Below are 20,000 nucleotides of genomic sequence, written 5' to 3'. Positions count from 1 at the left end.
GGAAGAAAAATACAAAATGGTACAGAGGGTTAAAAATATACCTTTATACTACAGAAACTATAATGGCATATATTTCCTAGATTCTACACTGTTGTTTATACAAACATAGGATTAGGGAATGGAAGAGACCTTAAAGATCATCTAGTTCTATCCCCTTATTGTGGGCAAGGATACCTTCCACGAGAGCAGTCAGGGATTTTGGAGACCATGAAATCCAGACTCATGACTAACTTCAGTTTCTGAGAGGACCCACTTATTGCTTTGCCACCTGAACATCTCCTAGTGGCACTACCAAGGCTGACAGCCAGCAATCCCACCTCCCAGCCTGCCAAAACCAAGTGGGGGCATCACAACCAAAACCAAGGGGGTCAGAACAAATCAAAATGCTAAAAAAAAAAAAACCAACAAGACGCTTTTTGCTGCCAACAACTCTTGCATCATCCGCTTCACTCAGCTTCGATCTAAAGGTGGGTTATTTTTAATGGGACGACAACAAAGGCACACAAAGATCAGATCAGGGAAAAAAAAAAAAAAAAAAAAAAAAACAACAGTGTTCCAAGTCTAGGGAAATAAGGTCGTTGGGATGACAGGCAGGCGATAACTCCGCCTGCAACTCAGCAGAACAGCGAGGGCGACTTGTGCACAGATGGAAACCTTTGCAGCGTTAGAGGAGGCAAGGCCTGGCAAACTAAAAAGCAGGGGAAAAAAAAAAAAAAAAAAAACTCTGCATGGAAGTCTCAGCTCTGACCTGGATTCCCTTCCTAGCCCCAGAAAAGTCATAAGCTTTCTATCTTTAGTTCCCCCTTATTGCAAATGAGGGTAAGGCTCTTCTCTGACTCTTCGCAGCTGCATAAGGAAAATAAGATATAAGCTGTTTTTGTGCATGCAACACGGGAGACAAATAGATAAAAGGAATGAGAGTGGGTATCAACGTGAGAGGAGAGAAAACTGGAAATAAACAGGACTATAGCCAGTGGTTTTTACAAGCCCAGGAGGGGACCAGAGGCACAGCTAACACTGCACACTGTCAAAGGTCAGCAAACCAAGATCCACCAATGCTCTCCATCAGCTCTGCCGTGGTGCCTCAGCCTCACCCTACCCAGGTGTGTGATGCACAACACCAGCTGTGTACCCACAGGGTACAGCTCTCTGATTCCCTCCTTACCCTCAAATCACACTGGAAAAGAGACCATGGCAGGGAGAGGAAAGAAAAGGAAAGGGTCCTGACAATCCTAAACAGGATGAATGAAAAACGCGAGTGCAAAAGGATGGGGTGATAGTGCTTTCCAAAGGGAAAAGAATAATTAGAAGCAGCAAACATAAAACCACAAAAAATAAAGGAGAATGAAATGGAGATCGTCAGGCTGGGCAGGACATAAAGACAAAGAGGAAGGAGAAAAACCACAGCTCTTCTCTTCCAGAAGGCACCAAAGGCCTGTCAACTCTGCAGGGGCAAGACTTTAAAAAACCCATTTGTGCATGTTTGTGTGCACACAGGGCTGCACGTGTTCACAGCTATGCAGAGCCCCCCCTAGCCTGGGCTGCATTCTGTCAGAAGCACAGCTCCAACACCTTCTGCCTGTGCTGAAATCAAACCTGCTGCACTTGGGGAGTCATCTCCAAAGTCCTCCCAGGGGGGACAGCACGGCCAGATGGACTTTAATTTGAGAAAGGGCTCTAGAGGCACCCAAAAAACCTCTGGCAATAACAAAAGCAAGCAGCTTTTAGACACTTAAGACCTCAGGGTTTGCTTCTTGCATTGGAGGTTGGTGCACCTGGTAGCCTTGATGGACACCTAAACAGCAACATCCTCAATCACAGTGGGCCTTAAATTTTGACTGACCTTATTTCATTCCTCTTTTCTTTTTTTTTTTAATCCCAGCTCAACAGTAAACACTGCCTGCCCAGCCAGGTTAACCGAGCCAGCTGATGGTGATGCAGGGTTTTTGTCTCCCACACAACAAACATTGACTAGTACTTTCTATTTAGAGCAACCCTGCATTGTAAACCTGTCTCCTCCCTTTGATAAGAGACATATCACTAGATAGCATTAATCCCTGGCCCTTTTCTGACACAAGGAAACACAGCTTTGCAGTCAGGAGATAAAAATCACTGCTCCACATAGATTTTTTTTATTTTAATTTAAGTTGAAATATCATGCAGAAACATGCACCGAAGTCATCCCCAAACAACCCCACTATGTCCAGAAGCCTGATGTGCAGGTCAGTGAGGTGTGTTTGTCCTCCTTGGCTCCTACTAAATTTAATAGGACTGGAGAATTTTCCACATCTTTCTAGACCAGGAAAAAGGTCTTCAGAGACAAATAAGAGTTTCCTGTTCAATATTTCATGTAATGATTCTTCCGAAGGTGTAAACAGGAAAAACGTCTCACCACTTAGCCTGAAAACGAGAGCTTGCCATCCCTTCCCTTTATTGCGTTTATGTGTTAAAAGTCATTTAGAAGGGGATCTGCCAGATGCTCAGGTACAAATGAGACAGCACAGGCTGTCAGATGACTGGCTGAAGTCCCAAAACTGGCCTGCCCAGACAGATTTAGGCAGGAGAGAGACCTCAACCTCAACTTCTCCCACCAGGGTCCCAGCAGGAAGCCTCAGTGGGAGTCAGTGCTGCAGAGAGATGTGCTTTTCACCCTGAATATGTGGACTCAGACAAACAGCAAAGATTTACTTGCAGCAAAACCCACACCTCTAAGCGTTCCCCTTACAGAATTTTAGGGTTGGCACATCTTGGGAAGACAAAAATTAACCCATTGGAGCACCTGCCGCGAATTTTTTTTGCATCACTTAAATACAAGTTCTGACCTCCAACATCCCAAGTGGGTCTCCTCAAGGAGAGAAGGCACAAGCACAGCCCTTGCTCTGCAACAACCATGCCTCATTCCAGCCCCACCACAAGCAAAAACCCTGAGCTTGTGTCACAAATATCAAATGGTTTTTTTAGCTAACTGGCAACAGACGCCATTCGGAGTCAGCGTATTCTGATTACGGCACATTGTTCGCAGGATTCAAGAGCCTGCTCGCCTCGCATTGTTGTTCAACACCAAAATTAAATCGCAGGATAATTAACTTTGCTCCAGCTACACCTTTCTGCTCTGGATGGATGTGATACCTGCAAAGCCTGTGTTGGGTATAAAATGTGTTCCCGATTATAAAACGCTTGCTTAATCTTGAGGGCACCGCCTTGTTTTTTAAGGCCCTCTGCAAGTCATGCACTCCAGTACGTGCTGCCCGTTATCTCCAGAAGGCTTAAAACTGGAATCCCCGTGATTCACATTTTCCAACGCTCATGGCCAAACCCTTCCGCAGAGCAGCTCCTCCACTCTCTCCCATTTCACAACAAGCCAAATCTGCAGCGCAGCGGCTCGGCTCTGCAAGCCACATGCCAGCGAGCCAGTGGCCACAGAACACACCGAGCCCCAGCTGCCAGAACCAGAAGCCCAGTGAGCTCCAGGGGTGGTTTGCCAGGCTGAGGTGGCCGTGGCTCCCTGATCCTCCCACCCGCTCGTTGAGGGGTGGCTTGGAAGCACAGCCAGCTGCCAGAGTCACACAAAAATGTTGGGCTGAGAGGTCCGTGTGGTCCCACTGCACCTCCCAGGGAGCTTCTGGAGTACCCAGTGGTGCTGGTAGCAGCATAGGGCTCATGGCATGGCCCTGCAAGGATCCGTGCCTTGGGCCAGGCAGACCAGCCACCACCTCAGAAATGTTTGCTGTCAACCCCAAAGCTCTGCTCCTTCTGAAGTTACCAGCAGCACTGCTACCTATTCCATCCAGCCCTTCAGTTTATCCCCTTCCTCCTTCAAACACTTTTTAAAATACTCTTTTAAATGCCAATTAAGTGGAAAGTGGCAGAAGAGGCAAAAACCAAAGCATGAAGCCACCAAAAGCAATGTTTATCATCAGCCTTCTGACTCAGCATGGTGCTCTCCCTAAGACACCAAACAGAAACATTTTGCTTTCTTGGCAACATTTTCTTCAAATTACCCACAGAGCGAAATAATTACTATAACATATCACAGCTTATTCTTAAAATATCTTTGATATATACCTTGCTATCACTAGATGACATATAAATTAATATATCAACCCTACCTGATGATAAGGGAAAAGAGAAGTAGAAAATTTCGGCTCACAAGCACCTAATCGTCTCACTCCAGAACCTCAGCGACAGACCTGGGAAGAGAATCTGCATCTCCCCTCCTGCCTCACGCTGTCAGCAGAGCAGCATTCCCCACCCCTGCCCCTCCAGCATGGCTTTATCACCTCTCACCCAAAGGATCTCTCAAACACTTGTCACTGAGGGCCAAACGTCGGCTCGACGCACACACGTGCATTTAAGAACAAAATTAATCCTCCCTGCACACATTAGTCATGTGCATACCATCACTCTGGCTTTACAGAAAATAGTAATGAGAAAGAGATCCCTCACAGGAGTTAGATTAGTGTAGCAAGACACGTCTGCACATACCCTGCTTTTTTTTCTACATAGCTGTGCCCCAGAACACTGCGACGGGCCTCACGGACACCGGGAAAGCACGACGACGCCCCATAGCATGGGGAAGCCACGCCAGTAAAACTGGTTGCACAACAGGGAGGAGGGCCAGGAGCCTCCAGGGGTAACACAGCTGCAAAATCCTCCAGGCAGAGAGGGGTAAAAGAGGGAACGCTCGAGCACAGTGCCTAAGCTGCCACCAGTGTGCATGAGCAGCTCATCCCAAGCATCCCGACAAATATTGGGAAACAACGGGAAGCTGCCTGCCACTGACCCTCAAAGGTTTCTCTCCCCATCACCCTCCTGTCACAGTGATACCACTCAGCTATGAAACCCCTGTCCATGCCAAGTGCTGCCCAAAACACCTGTGTGAACACGGGCAAAGGGGAGAGCAAAGCCTTGAAAGGTCCTCCTGGCGACACGGCCGTACCCATCACCAAAACACAGCAGCGACACCACTCCCCTGCAACGCTGCTCAACAGCACACAAAAGAGAAGATCTATAAACCACAAGCCACTGGGACACTCCCCTCATCCAAAAAAAATTGGCCAGCTCTACCTGTGCAAGGTAAACTCGATGATGCAGGGGTGAGTGTAGGAGCTGGGGAGCCAAAGTATCTCTGTGATTGCACCCAAGAGTCAGAGTGCCCTATACGGGCTCAAGCCTAAAACCAAAGTGCCACCTACTGAGTCTACAGTATTTGTGCCCTCCCAACGTTTTGAGCCAGGGGTTGGCCATAGTTAATACTTAGCTCACCAGATTAACCCAAATATCAACAAGCAGCCCTCCATGTGAGAGCACATGCCTGGGGTTGCTTCTGAGCACCAGCAAGCAGGTGATATCCCAGCTGATATCCCAGCCAGAGGCTTCCCTGCACACTCCACCCCAGTGCAACAGGTACCATCAGCCTTGCCAGGGGTCGAGACTTTAATGTCCACAGATCAAACCCTGCTTGCACTGACAGAGCTGGCCTGGGTTCAGTGCAGGCCAAAACACCCACGAGACAATAGGTTCCACCATTTCTGTTTGCACAAACACTTGTAGCCCTGCACCCCAACAAAGCCATGGGGGTTTTTAATCTGCTCTTACCCTCCCTTCTCCTGAGAGCTACAGAGACCTAAATGGAGCTATTTAAAAACACCAGCAATGGTCTGACCTCAGGAACAAAACCGGACCAAAACCTAAAGGCCAAATGAATGAAAAGAAAATTACAAGGTAAAGTTTGCCTTCCCTGAACGTGTGCCAGCTGCAAGAATCTTACATTACATCGACGCAGCTCTCCAAAGTTTAAATACAATAATTTTCTGTATTAAGGGCCCAGTAACCCTAATGGAGGCATAATTAGGCATTGATGCCATGCCCATATGAGAGAAGCTCGAAAAACTTAAATAAACTGTGAATGGCAGGATTAATACCTCAGCTTTGCATTTCGTACAGCTGTTTGAATACAGTACGCTGCCTGTGATGGCATGAGCTGTTGCTTTACTCTGGGTCAGTACTTGTGAAGTTAAAACAGGCAGTTCTTTTAAGCAAATAAAGAATTACCCCTCTCATTGTTGGCCAGTTTACTTCAGCAAAGAAGGTCTGGATGCATATTTGCTTTGTATTTTAAAAAACCAACCAAACAAAAAAAAGACCGAAGAAAAAGCAAGCCAAGCTGCAAACAAAAACAACTGGCCAAATTCAAAGTCCAGTGATGCTAATAAGAGATTTTTAATTTACTGCAATAGCTCTTCAGGATGAAGAAGTAGGTAATGCAGTTTTGGAGATCATCTGCCCAAGTGGGAATATCATATAGATGCCTGGAGAGTCCTTGAGAAAATAGCTCACCTCCGTACTGATTGAAGAGGAAACACAATACTTTGGTGAAATAGAATTCTGTATTTCTAGGAAAGGCTCCAACAGCAAATTGCTTACTAATGCAAGAAGCCTTGTAAATTTTATTATGAATGAAAGGGGCAATGGCAAGCGTGTGACATGGCACAGCATATGCACACATGGCCGAGTCAGTAAAAAGTAAATAAATAGGTTACTTATAAGCTCTAGAAGACACCTGAAAATATCTCTAACACAAAATCCAGTACAGTGAACTTCAAGCGAGAATATAAAACAGCTCCAAAACTATCTGACCATTATTTTTTTTTTCCATCAGGTAAATCAGCTCTCCTACAGGCTAATATTCCATCTCAGCTTTCCTATTGGAAGTATCAGCCGAAAAAAAAGTTAAATCTAGATTTCTTCACTGTCTTTAAAAAACGACTTACTACTCAACAGGCAAAAAACTATCTAAAACTACGAAAACACAACGCCCAGAAACCACTGCCCCACTCTTCCCCTGGCCAAGCACCTCAGCCGGATCCTTCCCCAAATCCCCGTCACGGCAAAACTTCCCAATTCCATTTTTTTTTTCTTTTTTTTTTTTTTTTTTTGTTCCCGGGCAGCATTAACAACGATATCACTCTTGAGCTGCAGGAGCAGGAGGAGAGGAGGGTGCAGAGCCCCGGCTGGGGCGATGACGGGAGCCAGAGGCTAAAAGTGCTGCTGTGGAGATGAAATATGCCTAATGAAAAGCTTACCTAAAGCTGGCGGGGGAGCCAGAGCCCTGCCCGGCCAAACCTCTCCAGAGCGCCCGGGCACGAGGCCGCCAGGACGCTCGGGAAAGACGAATTAACTAAAAGTTAATGTGGATGTTCTCATTCAAAAGAAAAGTGGCCTACTCCAAAGGGGATTAGGCTAAAGTGAACTAAGGCCACTTTACTTCTGAATGAGAGCATCCACACAATAGTCCAATGCACTTTAACTAATGCACTTTAATTTTACACCCAATCAATTTGTCTTACCTCTCCTGAGTGTCCTTGTGTGGACAAACCCAGAAATTCATCGAGTTTTGAGGCCGGGCAGGGAACATTAGATCAACTCATCCCACTCCCCGTGTGTTATGGGCCATTGCCTTTCACAGTTATCCCTTTATTGATCCCCAAAACTCATGGATGACTTACGTATAACCTCTGACGGGGGCAGGGAGGAAACATTTCTTCAATGGCCTGGATTTGAAGATGCTTGCAAAACAAAAGCCATTTGCAAAATAAGAAGACACTGTGACTTTCAGCAGCCCATCCTGTTGCCAACAGAAGAAGCCAAATTTGGGCAAAAATCCATCCTACCTTCTGTATGCCCTGCAAGTTCTTAAGAAAATGGCAGCCTCTACATTATAACTCTAAAATCTCTTTTGTTTTTAAATTTGCAAACAGACCCTTTGCCTACAGGACAAACTCAGGGTTTGAGGGTTTTTTTTTTCATTCACCTCACCAACATTTAAATTTTCAACATTTCCCCAGACATCTACCAAATGACATCAAACTCCCTTTTCCAAAACATAACAACCTCCAGAAACCACTTGCTGCCTGCGCTATTGCTTTCGTCCACACAGTGACTCACGTAAAGCCTGTCGCTCTTTACCTCCTGGACATGTACTCCCAAAAAACAAATAAATGAACCAACGACAGCAGCAACCAGCGAGGCAACTCAAGGAGTTGAGCCCTTGGGGGTGAAGGGGTTCCCCTGTGCCAGCAGCACTCTTGCTAACAGAGACCCCACTGCTGAGGGACTGAAGCTTTCCAGGGACCTCATCTAAATTAAAAAAAAAAAAAAATCCTGAGGATACTGGCCTGATGGGATCCTGCTCTCACCTATCCTCCAAGTTACACCTCTTATTTTTTGCTCTTTGAAGGTAGTGAAAGTGAAAAGGTAACCACACTAAAGGGGGCCAGAGGAGAGCTGAAGGAACCGCAGAGAAGTTGCATTTCAGCCGTGTTACAGAGTATCAGCGGTGGGTTAGATACGGAGCCATTAATCAGGGGCGGAAATACACTCAAAGAAGTCCAAACACAAAATGTGTGCTCTCTTGGAGCTACCCTCTCCAAATATTGCTGCAACTGCAGGAAAGAAATAAAAACACAACCACTAATTATTCCAGATTTGCTGTGGAAGTCAAAGCCTGCTCTGAGAAACAGCACGCGGACAAGAAGGTAATACACCAAGAACAAGAAGTAACACCGCAGCGCACCCCGGGTTTTCCTTCTCTAGCACAGCCCTCCCTAGAAAACAACTCCAGAAACCTTCAAAAACGTTCCTGACCAGAAACAACTCTCCTCTTTATTTTCTTAAACTTGTTTAGATTACACAACATAGGTCCTAAAAAACTGTGCGCTCACGTGACCAAAAAAACCCCAAACGCAGAAACGCGAAACAAAACAAAAGAAAGATTCCCTAATTTAAAGAAGCTGTGCCGGATTTCTCAGTGCCTTTTTAAAGTAGTATTTATCAGCACGATGGACACTTACTCATTTTGATTGAGTGCAATATAATCTGATTTTTTTAAGGTCCAACATTGCCCACGCGGGGCTGCAGTAACCCTTCCGCATGCAGAGCCCATTACCTTTATTGTTACCTGCGGACCAGCAGCCATGGAAATACTCAAACCCTCAGCCATAAAGGTTAAACTTAAGGTAAAACTCATTTTTTTCACAACTTGCAAGCCCCCAAGTTGCCCCAAAATAACAATCTATGGTCCCTAACACAGATATGGCAAGCTCTGGCTTACAGGAATGCCTTGGGACACACTCACAAATGTTTAGGATCAATTCTGAGGTTAACCGGGGTTTAAACTCAGCTCTGTCAGGTCTGATGTTGAAAAGAATTTCCCCAAAAAACTGGCAATTAAACTATCCTTTGCAACAAGAGCTAACTAACTTCAGTTTGGAAAACTTCACATGGAAAATAAGGCCTGAGCACACAACTTCAGGAAGGCAGCAAATTTTACACCCAGCTGTAAGGATGGCCGCTTTTGGGTTCTTGAATGATTAAAAAACCAAAAAAAAAAACCAGAACTCCAAAGACTCATGAACTGAAATCATAAACTAAAGAAAATATATTCAATCTTATGTCTAGTCAACAACGTATTTACTCGCTTAAAGAGATGGAGAGCAAAGAAAATCTTATTTTGCTAATACAATTTCAGCCACAGTGTATCAGATGAAAACATGTCTGGAACAGAAATTAACGTATCTTATCTTCACATAAATAGCCTGCCAAACTGGGGCATGGTAACAGCTTCTGAACATCACAGCAAAAATAATAAAAATTACTTGAAAACAAACAAAAAAAGTATTCACTGGCTCAAAGTGACCAAGTCAGAAGACGAAAATTAAATTTTGAGTCTTTTAAACATTGTTTTATTGGTCCTCCTCAGAGTCCTACTTTGCTGTAACTCTTTTATTAAGCAGAAATGAATTCTACCTTGCACCCTCTGCACCATATCTATTATTTTGATGCCTGCTCCTCCAACATGGGAGCACATATCCTAAAGGCAGCAATATTCTTAGCTCTCCTCTTTAAAACCATACGTGGTTTGAAAGTACCTGTGGAGAAGTCCTAACGTAAAATAGTATTTCCCAGTAATTTTTTCCCTAAGGCATTATTTTGGTATTGGCTACAAGGTACAGCTAATATATCTGAGATTTTGGAAAGCTGAGCATAGGTCGTAACTGGTCGATGCCCTGAACAACTCTACAACCTTCAGCTATGCTTTATATTGCATTCCAGTTTATGATCCTTTCTTTGTAAAGAATACATCTTAACTAATTGTTCCATTTAAAAAAAATAAAATAAAAAGTCGCTGCTTGACCGGCATTTTTGTTAGAGCAACTCCGCAACTGCACGCATTAAAATAAAATCTATTGCAACATAAATAGAGGTGTTGCTTTATTATATACGTGTGTGTATATGTGATATATTATCACCCAAGAAGGGCCATCTAAAACGCCACAGTTGCAAACATTTAAGACTGTAACAAAAAATGACTGAGACTCTAGTATCGGTTTACTATCCTTCAACAATTTCCCTGACAGTGGAGTCAAATAATGTTGAATTATGGACCTTCTCGCAGGAAGTCTTATTTCATGTTCATTTTTTGATCATTTCCCTCATAGTTCCTATAGGAATTTGGCCCTTTGCTGATTTGCCTCTAAAAGTTTCTGCATCTGTAATTGGCTTGTGCATTATTAAGCTGCAATTCTTTGTCCAGCAATGCTACTGTGGACGAGCTCAACAAGTTTATTTTCAGTAAGAAAAATACCGTTTTGTGCCTATAAAATCTATCTTAGTCAGCGAACGCACTTTATTTGGATGTGGTGGGTACTTTGTACCATGTTTTCCTTAAAGGACTTTCTAAAGGCTTTCTTGTGGACATGCTCTTGTGGGAGAATTTTACAGTTTGGACTAGAGCACCTGGGTGCCAAGGTGATGTGGCTTCAGGGTAACACTTCAGGATTACCTACAAAACTGAATTTCTGTTGTCAGACTACAGGCAGTCTTTGAGGTTTTTTTTTTTTTTTTTTTAATCAGAGGGAGTTTTCCCAGACACATCACACAACAGCTGTGTTCTAAATCTTCCTGGGCTCTGACAAACACTGAAAATTTAAACATGCAAATATTTGAAAAGCTAATGATTAAAAAAGGTTTATTTTGAAACTTTTGAGGATGACTGCAATTCTTCAGCTAGCTTTTTTTTTTTTTTTTTTTTAAAGTCCCGAGGTCTGGATGATTTTGAGTTCAACTCTCCCCAGCAAAAAGCCCAAACTCCTGCCTTGTACTTGTGGAGCCGTGACAGTAAACACCAACTCCGCAGGTCTCACCCTGGCAGGCAGCGGGGTCGAGCCCGTGGGAGAAGGATGCTATTTTAGTGACCTAGTGCCACTGAGCTGGTTAAATCACTGAACAATGGTTAGTGTTATAGGGCTTTACTTTGCAAAATCTAGCATTAGTGTCATTGCTTTCTATTAACCGGGGGGACTTAAAGGCACCGGCTTTGAGGGGCCAGTAGGGAAAGAGTAAATAAGAGGAAACCAATAAATTAAAAGGAAAAAAAAACAAAAAAAAACACACCAAAAAAACAACCCACCCTGTTAACTGTAACCTTTACTACCGCAATATAAGAAAATGTAATTAAATCCATAATAAAAGCTTTTAAATACTTACTCTTTTACTACTCTCCCAAGCAGAGCCGAGGGCAGGCGGGGATGGGGGGTCCCCAAGCCCGGAGCCAGCCCCTCGCTCCTACGGCCCCGACCCTGCGCGTCCGCGCATCCCAGGCCCGCGCAGCCATAAACGCGCCCCGCGCAGCCACATCCTAATTAGCCGCCCCGGCGACCGGCACTCAACACCTTATTATTGAACCATTAGGGCCCCGATAGTGCCGGGCCGCGCCGGGGCCGGCCTTGGCACCGCAGTTCAGCGGGGGGACCGCGCATCATCCCCCGGTAAACCCTCTCCGCGCCCGATCTCCGCGGGTTTGACCCGCCCGGAGGGGGAGGGTGGAAAAGCGGATTTTTTTTGGGTTTTTTCCGCCTTTTTCCCTTTTCAACGGGGAAAGTAAAGCCCCGCGGGTGCGGAAGGGAAGGTGCCCGCAGCGGAGCCCGAGCGCCCCGGGGCGCGGCTCGCACAAACGCGGGGTGCGGGAGAGGGGACGGCGCAAGGTCCGCGCTCCGGGAAAACACAAAACGGGGGGGCGCGGGGTGCTAGAGAAACGTAGCCGACCCCCCGACAACCCCAAAAAGTGTAGCTTCATCCCTTTAGCTTTCACTTTAATAAAATAATGATTCGTTGGGAAAATGGGGTATAAATCTTCATTTTGGAGGCAATTAAAGTGTTGATTTCATTCGTGCCCCTGAGCGATTCTTGTAATTTGCTCAAATAGCTTTATGTACCCAGCACTCCAGAGCTTTTAGAAACCCATTTTCTAGTTAGACTTGTTGGATTACAATTTTTATTCAACAGCAGCGAGCCGAGCTTCCCTCAGCTAGACCCTGGCTGGAGGGTTCCCCTGGCTCTAAGGCGCTGCTGAGCGGGGCCGGCAGATCCCCGGAGCATCCTCACCAGCCCCGGGTACCTCCCTGCCGCACCGCCCTCCACCCACTCTGCCAAGCTTTTCCCCTGCACAGCGAAATTGGGTGGGGGGAAAAAAAAAAAATCCCTTCGAAACAACCTACCTAACGTGCACATAAAACCCCTTGTTAAAAAGTTCATGCCTTCCTTCAAGCCTGCCTTCCCCCGTCGCAAACCGATAGCCTTTGGCAGACAGGAGAAAATATTTCAGATACTGCCCACGCTGCAATGCAACACACCTTCATGTCGGTGATCTATAAAATAACTCCCAGCTGACAGTGCCACTGATAACAGCAAAGCAGCTGAGGAAACTCCTGCCTGCTTGGCTGCGCCTTGCTTGAACAAAAGGAAACCTCCAGAGTCAGGAGCAGATCACTCCTAACACTGTATTTATGTAGCTGATCAAAAAGAAGAAATAACTTGGGGGTGGGGGGCTTAAGCAGGGATTTATTTTTTTGTGCCTGTGCTTGAGGTCTCCTCTCCCACAGGCAGAGCGCTGCTACCCCTCGGTTCAGAGCAAACAAATGGACCGGGAAAACCCCACCGTTTCACCCAACTCGAATGAAAGCCAAATCTCAGCCACTACCATCACCCAGGGGCTTAATTTAGATCCGGGCACCTCCTGCATTAGCTCCCATGAAAAGGCAAGGATTCCCAGTCTGCGCCCAGTGGAAGGAGGAGGGAAGGAAGAGCGGACAGCCAGCTCTCCCCACTCAGCTCACTCACATTTCCCACCCCGCTGCAGCCGACCCTAAAGGTCTGAACCATCCCAAACAAAACCTGGACAACCGTCACAGCCACGCGAGGCTTCGCTGCCTTGGCTTTGGCTTTGACTATATATATACACACACATATATATATATATATATTTTTTTTTTAAGAGAGGTCTCAAAAACTTGAAAGATCAAGGAGAAGAATTTAAAAACCTGAATCTCATTTTATTTTCACCCTCCCCTTTTTTTTTTTCTCCTTCTATTAAGTAAAATAAAATGGGCGCGTTTGCAGCAGGCAGGCGTGCACAAAGCAATGTTCACTCAAGTCTAAAAGCGTTCGGCCAAGGAAAACTGACAAGACGGACTAATGAACCGTAGAGACGGGAAGAAAATAGCCAGTATTTGCTAGATTTCAAACCCTCTCTGTCTTCTCTGGACCACCTATCTCGGATTTTATTATTATTTTGGTCAACGACTCCATCCCCTTCCTTCCCCAAGCTACCAAGAAGCCAGCTGATTCCCAGATAGCGCTTCCATTATTGGAAAGGGTAAATAAAATAAAGACAAAAATTAAAAGCGACAAGGAACAGGTCGAGTTTGCAGGCGACGCTTTTACAAGCTCATCTCGCCAGGTCGGATCTGGGAGCAAGCCTTAATGAAGCAATAATAGCCACATTATTCAAAAAATTTTCATTTCGATGGAAATTTATCTAAAAGGGGCTTAATCATATGCAAATAATAAAAAGGAGGCGTAGTGACCCCGGCGAGCGATCTGCATACAGATTTTTAGCATGTGAGACATTGGGGAGAGCCATACCTGATCCGTTAGGTTTGCTGATCTTGTTATGTCTTCACTGTCCGATTTTGATCCGCCCTCTCTATCGTCTATGACCAAATCGATAGGCATTTTTCCTTTCAAACAGCTAATATACCGGTGGCAGAAATTGTCACATAATTCGTGTACCTACGTTGCGAGGGAGGTCACCAACAACAAAAAAATAATAAAAGGAGAAAAGGAAAAAAAAAAAAAAGAAAGAAGAGAAAGGGTGGTGGGGGGGGAAAAAAGGAAGAAAATATAATCAGGAATACGTAAGTAAAATTGACAAGTGCAACCAGTCTTCCCCCCTTCGCCCCTGTGACATCAAAAGTCCTAAATAGGGGAAACACACTGCAATTATCCCCCTGAGACCTCTAGACGCATCCAGAATTAGGAATAACTTTCTTTTCTCGCAAAATAGAGATATCCCAGAAAATTGACAGTGACAAGATGATTCACAGGCTACAACATATTCAACACCCGTGTAAAATTCATCTGCTCCCGGAGCTGTGGCCATTAGAGAGGTGACCTGCATGGGTGACATTTAAGGTAAACTATTTAATTTCATCCAGTTATTTCATCATAAACCCTTTCCAAAGGGGTATGAGGACAGAAAAAAGGATTAAAAAAAAAAAAATCCACATGCACTGGGCTGAAATACATTATAGGCATCCATGCCCTGAAATCCCCAGTTGCTCTGATAGACTTGTACCTGAGCTGCCTTTATTAATGGGCAGATTTTAACACATTTCGGTAGAGCGAGAACAACCTGACAGTTATGGTTAGATAAAGTGACTGAGGCTCATGAGAAACTTTTCAACTATTTAAAAACCTCTCAAAATGTTTATTTTTAGGAGAAAGGGAATTCTCTTCTAGGCCAGCTATCAATGACACGTAAAAAATCCTCAGGAAACCCAGAGCACACTTCCAATTTAACGTGAGCTCGGATGACACCGCCTGCTTAGAAATTAGCCTTCTCCCTCCTAAGATTTCTGAAACAGCCAACAAAAAAAATCCTGCATTTAGCCTTCAATCTCTTTCTTCTGCTCAGAGGTGTACAATATTCCCAGGAACAAGAGACAGGCAGAACTATCAACTCTGCTTTGTCTCTGCAAAACGTTACAGGACAATCCGCGCCCTGAGCCTGACCTGCAGATGGCTCTTAAAAAAAAAATTTAAAAAAAATAATTTCCCCTTCCAACTAACTGCAAACCGAAGTCTCTTCTTCACCGTCACCAAGAAAAAAAAACACAATACCTATTTTTTTTTTTTTAATCACAGTATCAGGGGCTTGACTGAACTAACCATTTCAAGTCTCATCTGCGGCACCACAGAACTGCAACTATTTATACAAAGCCAGCAAAGTATTACAATGAACACAAGGCCTGGGCGTTCGAGAGCTCGGTTTTAGAGGCTGAAATTGTAATTAAACTGCGAAGAGAAATGGACGCCAAGATTGGTCTTGACACTAATTACCAGAAAGAAAGACATTTATGCAAATTTACCAGAACCCTGAACTTCAGCAGTACTGAAACGGAGGAGGAAGAAATGAGGGGGGGGGGAAGGTAGAGAGAGAGAGGGAGGGAGAGGGAGAGAGAGAGACAAAAATTACCTTCTCTAATTCCAACAGATGAAACCTTAATACTTGTATGGCTTGAATCATCTGCAAAGACACAAACAACACGAGCATTAATCTCATTCCTGGATTTGGGGGATATTTCCCACAGCCACCCCGGCCGCACTTCGTAGAGCCTGACTTTTCTCTAGTAGTAAATAAAAAGTTGTTTTGATTTATGGCAATAACACTAAAACTTAATAGCGGTGGCTTTGTGCGCTGTTTAACGAGACGCGATCTAGAGTTAACCAAAATAAAAAAAAAAAAAATCCCAATTGTGACCAAGCAACTGAATTATACGGATCATAAACATTTCTTTAAAAAAAACAACAACAACAACAACCCTCTAAACACCATCACTGGCTCCTCGCTTTGTGAAAGCGGGAGCAGGACTCCTACAGCGGAGGCAAAATATTTATCCTTGACGGGGGAAGGGAAGAAAGAGAGGAACGACCTCGTTTTCAGTGAATTTGCCACTGGTGCATCTCCAGCCATTGTAATCCTCTATGTTTCCCATCGAGCTGCTTAAAAGGTGCGTGGAGGGGCTGGTTACAGCGGGGATAAATCCACGCTCCTCTTGGGCAAGGCGAGCTCACCATCAAGCCCGCCAGCTCCTCTTTGGATGGGGTTTTCATATCCTTCATGTATCTCCTTATGGGATTTTTTTTTTTTTTTTTACTTCCAAGCAATCACCACACTGTATTTACTAATGAATGTAAAAAAAAAAAAAAAAAAGGTCATCATCGTAATAATTACGATTTTTAAAAATCCACGTGAGAAATTTGCAATTTGGCACCACCAAACCACCTCTCCAGATGACACAGAAGTTTTTTAAGAAAAATAATAAATAAATGGGAAGGGAAGGGAGGGTGGGGGTGGGGAGAGGAAGAAGTGTTAACTCTTACCAAGTTATCCAGTTCAGGATTAGAGGAAAAGAGGGGTTTCTCTGCTCGGATCTAAATGTAAGAAAGGGGAGGAAAAGGGGGAAAAAATAATAATAAAAATGATTTGAAATATGGAAGCAGAAAAAGCAGACGTTATTATTTCTTGCTTCATTACACTGTCGGGTCCATTATGTAACCTTCCGTGCAAAGCCCTGACTGCTGGATTTAGTACATCAGCCAAACACTTGAGCAAGTGAATCAAATACACTGAAAAATACCTATGGAGCTTCCCCGGCAGAGCCCGTCCCGGCTCCCGGGAGCCGCGCAGCCAAACTCCCGGCCGGGCACAGACCGCTCCACTTTATCCATTCTTTAAGGGGGGTGGTAAATGCCGAGATTTCCTGATAATGGGCTTTTTTTTTTCTCATGTTTTGTTTTGGTTGGGGTTTCGGGGATTTTTCTGTTTTGGTGTTGGTTTTTTTTTTTTTGGCCTCTTTTAGTAAGAGAGGGGGGAGGGGGAAACGCGCATCTTTATCTCAACAGAGACTTGTTTTTCTCGATACGATTTTTTTTTCCCCTCTTTTTTTTTTTTTTTTTTCTCTTTTACTGTTTTCAACCCGGTTTTGCTGACCTGTTTGGCGAACACTGCTATGTCTTCATTGAAAGACTCAGAGGAGCAAACATCGCCTCCCGCTACCCCGGGCTCCCTGGGTGTGCATGTAGCTAATTCACATTTCTCAAAAATCAGTGCTAAAAGAGGGAACAGGGGGTGTCTGAAAGAAAATACAATAGTCACACACACAGAGGGGGGGTAAAAAAAAAAAAAAAAAAGAAATATCATAACGAAACAAAACAAAACCAACCAAAAAAAAAACCCCAAACACAACAATAGTTAGTCCCACAGCAGCTTGCACGGGGAAGGGGGCACCGGTACCCCCGCCACCTCCCGCAGCGTCCCGGCCCCTTCCCACAGCCAGCCCGGCATCTCTCCGGCCTTTTCGGCACTGTCTGGCCGCAGATATTGTTAATACAACCTCAGGACAAGCCAAGAATAAACCCCAAGCCGGTTCCAGCAGCCATTTTGGATTAACTTTCCTTGTCTTTAGGAAAAAAAATAAAATAAAATAGAAGAAAAAAATGAAAATCCCTGGGCATGCACTTCTGCCTCTGTCGTGCTTTTAATTCCCGCTTTCTTGCTGGAGGACTTGCTGGGAGTGAAAGGAGGGGGGAAAAAAAACAAACCCAAACCAACAGAGGGGAAAAAAAAAAAAAAAAAAAAAAGAACAATCCTCATCGAAATGGGAAAAAAAAATACAAGCGAAAAAGCCCTTAAACCCACAGCCAAGGCAGCTCCGAGGCGCTGTCTCCCTCCCCACGGCCTGCCCAGCCCTGCGCCCCCCGGGGTTCCGCAGCCGCCGACCCGCGGGAGGAACCAGGTGCTCCTGGGCAATCCCAGCCTGGAAAAGCCTCCCCGGGAGAGAAAGGCAGCGTGTGCATCTGCTTCCCTCTGCCCCGTTTAATAATTTAAATAAATAAATAAGCGTGGGCGCACACACACACACACGTATATATATATATATGTATATTTATAACAGGGAGTTGTGTGTGGGGTTGTTTTGCCTCTCCCAGGGCTTTTGGGTTTTTTCTTCCTTCTGGGTATGGTACACCACCGACTTTTAACCAACCCTTCAGATTTCTGATAAACCGATAAAGGAACCGAACTCCACGGGTTTTATTTTCCTCCCCCCCTTCTCCTCACTGTCCTGAGAGTGATTTTTAAAGGCTCTTAAAGTTCCCTTCAAACTCCAGCTGGGCAGATACATTTTAAAAGCATCTGTGCCCAGTGTAATAACCCCGTCAGCTCCCATCGCAACGGCCTAGAAACTGCTTTAACAAGTTGCCACACTGACAAACATTCAATGCTGTCGGATAAAAGGTTTAAAAAATAATCAAAGAAGAGAGCAAATGAGAAGACAAAAATTAAAAACAAAAGGAGTTGAGAGAAGCAGCCCTTGAAGAGAAAGAGAGAAGCAGCACAAGGAAAGACGAACAAGGTGGAAAGTTGGGCGAAGCTCTCCAAACTCTCCCTGCTCCCAAAACTCCGCGCAGAGATTCACCACCCGGCGCAGATTGCGCCCTGGGAATATTATTTCCCTCCTTCTCCTCCTCCTCCTCCCGCCGTGATGCCAGCCGCCTTTCCCCCACCCCCCCCCCCGAAACCCACGCATCTCCCCATGCCAAGTGGGGCACCCCAACCTCCTCCCCATCAACCTCCGAACGCAAAACCGCGGGCCCCCATTATTTTGTCGTTGCTGTTCCCCGCGCAGGTTGCGCGGCCAGCCTTACCCGTAGATGGCATCTTTATCTCTCTTGAGGGCGTCGTTGACGGAGGCGCCCATGGCGGGGGGCATGGCGTTGGCGTGGGCGGCGTGCGGGTACTGGTGCGAGTGCAGCGGCGGCCCGTGGTTCAGGTGGTGCACGGGCTGCATGGGCCGGGCGCCGTGGGGGTCCCCGTACATGGTGGTGGGGATGCCCACCCCCTCCATGCCGCCGTAGTGGGGCAGCTCGTCGTACTGCGGGGCACAGGGAGAGACAGAGCGGACAGGCGTGAGGAGGAGGAGGAGGAGGAGGAGGGAGAAGCGATACGAGCAGCGGGTTCGCTCCCCTGTGTCCCCCCCGCCTCAACCCACGGGGGGACGAGCCGCGATCCCCCCCGAGCGCGCCCGGGGCTGCCCCGGCACCAAACCCTCCGAGGCTGGGGGCGCGGGAGCGACAACACCACTCATACTACTACTGCCACCACCACCATTCATAATAATAATACATAAAAGTGGCTAAACCTCCCCCCCACACACCCCAATCCCTAAAGTTCCCAAGCCGCCTCACCCCCACCACCACTCCGTGAATGAAAGCGGTTCCCGGAGTCCAAATTTCCCTCCGCTAAACTTTTTTTTTTTTTTTCCTTCTTCCCCCGCTGATATGAAGTCAGGTACCTTCACCCCAGCGAGAAGGATGCAAGGAAAAAAAAAAAAGGAAAAAAAAAAAAAAAAGTTCAGCAGCGGTAAACAAAAACAAAAAAAGGACCGAAAAGGGAGAAGGAGCGATTTGCGGATTTCCAGCGATTCCACGCGAATGCAACTTTTAAAGCCGAAAAGCTGGAAACGTTCGCCCGGGCTCTCGGGATTTTGGGAATGCCTTTTTCTTTTTTTTTTTTTTTTTTAGGGTTTTCTTTGTTAAAGATTAAGGACCGAAAGCTACCGCGGTTCCCAGGCAGCGGGGGAAACGGCCACTTTTCATCTATTAAAAGCGAAGGTGTGAATAAACACTTTTAAAGATCCCTGACACTTGCTTGGACCGAAAGAGTAAAAGGCAAGTTGTCAGCAGAGGAACTTTCTTTCCCAACCAGCTCTCGGACGGCGGCAGGCAAAATAGGCAAGAAAACGTCTTTCCAGGGCTTTTCTCCTTTCCCAAATCCCTGCTCACCCTACTACTGCTGATTTATTTTTTTTTCCCCCTCA

At 45.6% G+C, this 20,000-nt stretch overlaps 1 protein-coding gene across 4 annotated transcripts in view; it reads right to left on the bottom strand.

The window, feature by feature from the left end:
- The window catches only part of MEIS1 (Meis homeobox 1), a 108,622-nt gene that overhangs the window by 87,241 nt on the left and 1,381 nt on the right, over positions 1–20,000 (bottom strand). For all 4 annotated transcript variants that reach the window (XM_066316479.1, XM_066316481.1, XM_066316478.1 and 1 more), the window contains exons 2-6: positions 18,829–19,055; positions 17,114–17,255; positions 16,504–16,554; positions 15,596–15,646; positions 13,984–14,130 (exon numbers count right to left, since the gene is read on the bottom strand). In XM_066316479.1, the coding sequence (XP_066172576.1) occupies positions 13,984–14,130; positions 15,596–15,646; positions 16,504–16,554; positions 17,114–17,255; positions 18,829–19,055 (618 nt within the window). The remainder of the gene's footprint in view (positions 1–13,983; positions 14,131–15,595; positions 15,647–16,503; positions 16,555–17,113; positions 17,256–18,828; positions 19,056–20,000) is intronic.

Source organism: Sylvia atricapilla, chromosome 3 (genome assembly GCF_009819655.1).
Source record: "Sylvia atricapilla isolate bSylAtr1 chromosome 3, bSylAtr1.pri, whole genome shotgun sequence".
Lineage (NCBI taxonomy): Eukaryota > Metazoa > Chordata > Aves > Passeriformes > Sylviidae > Sylvia > Sylvia atricapilla.
Note: the sequence above shows the minus strand (reverse complement) of the source record. Positions and strands in the feature narration are given on the sequence as shown.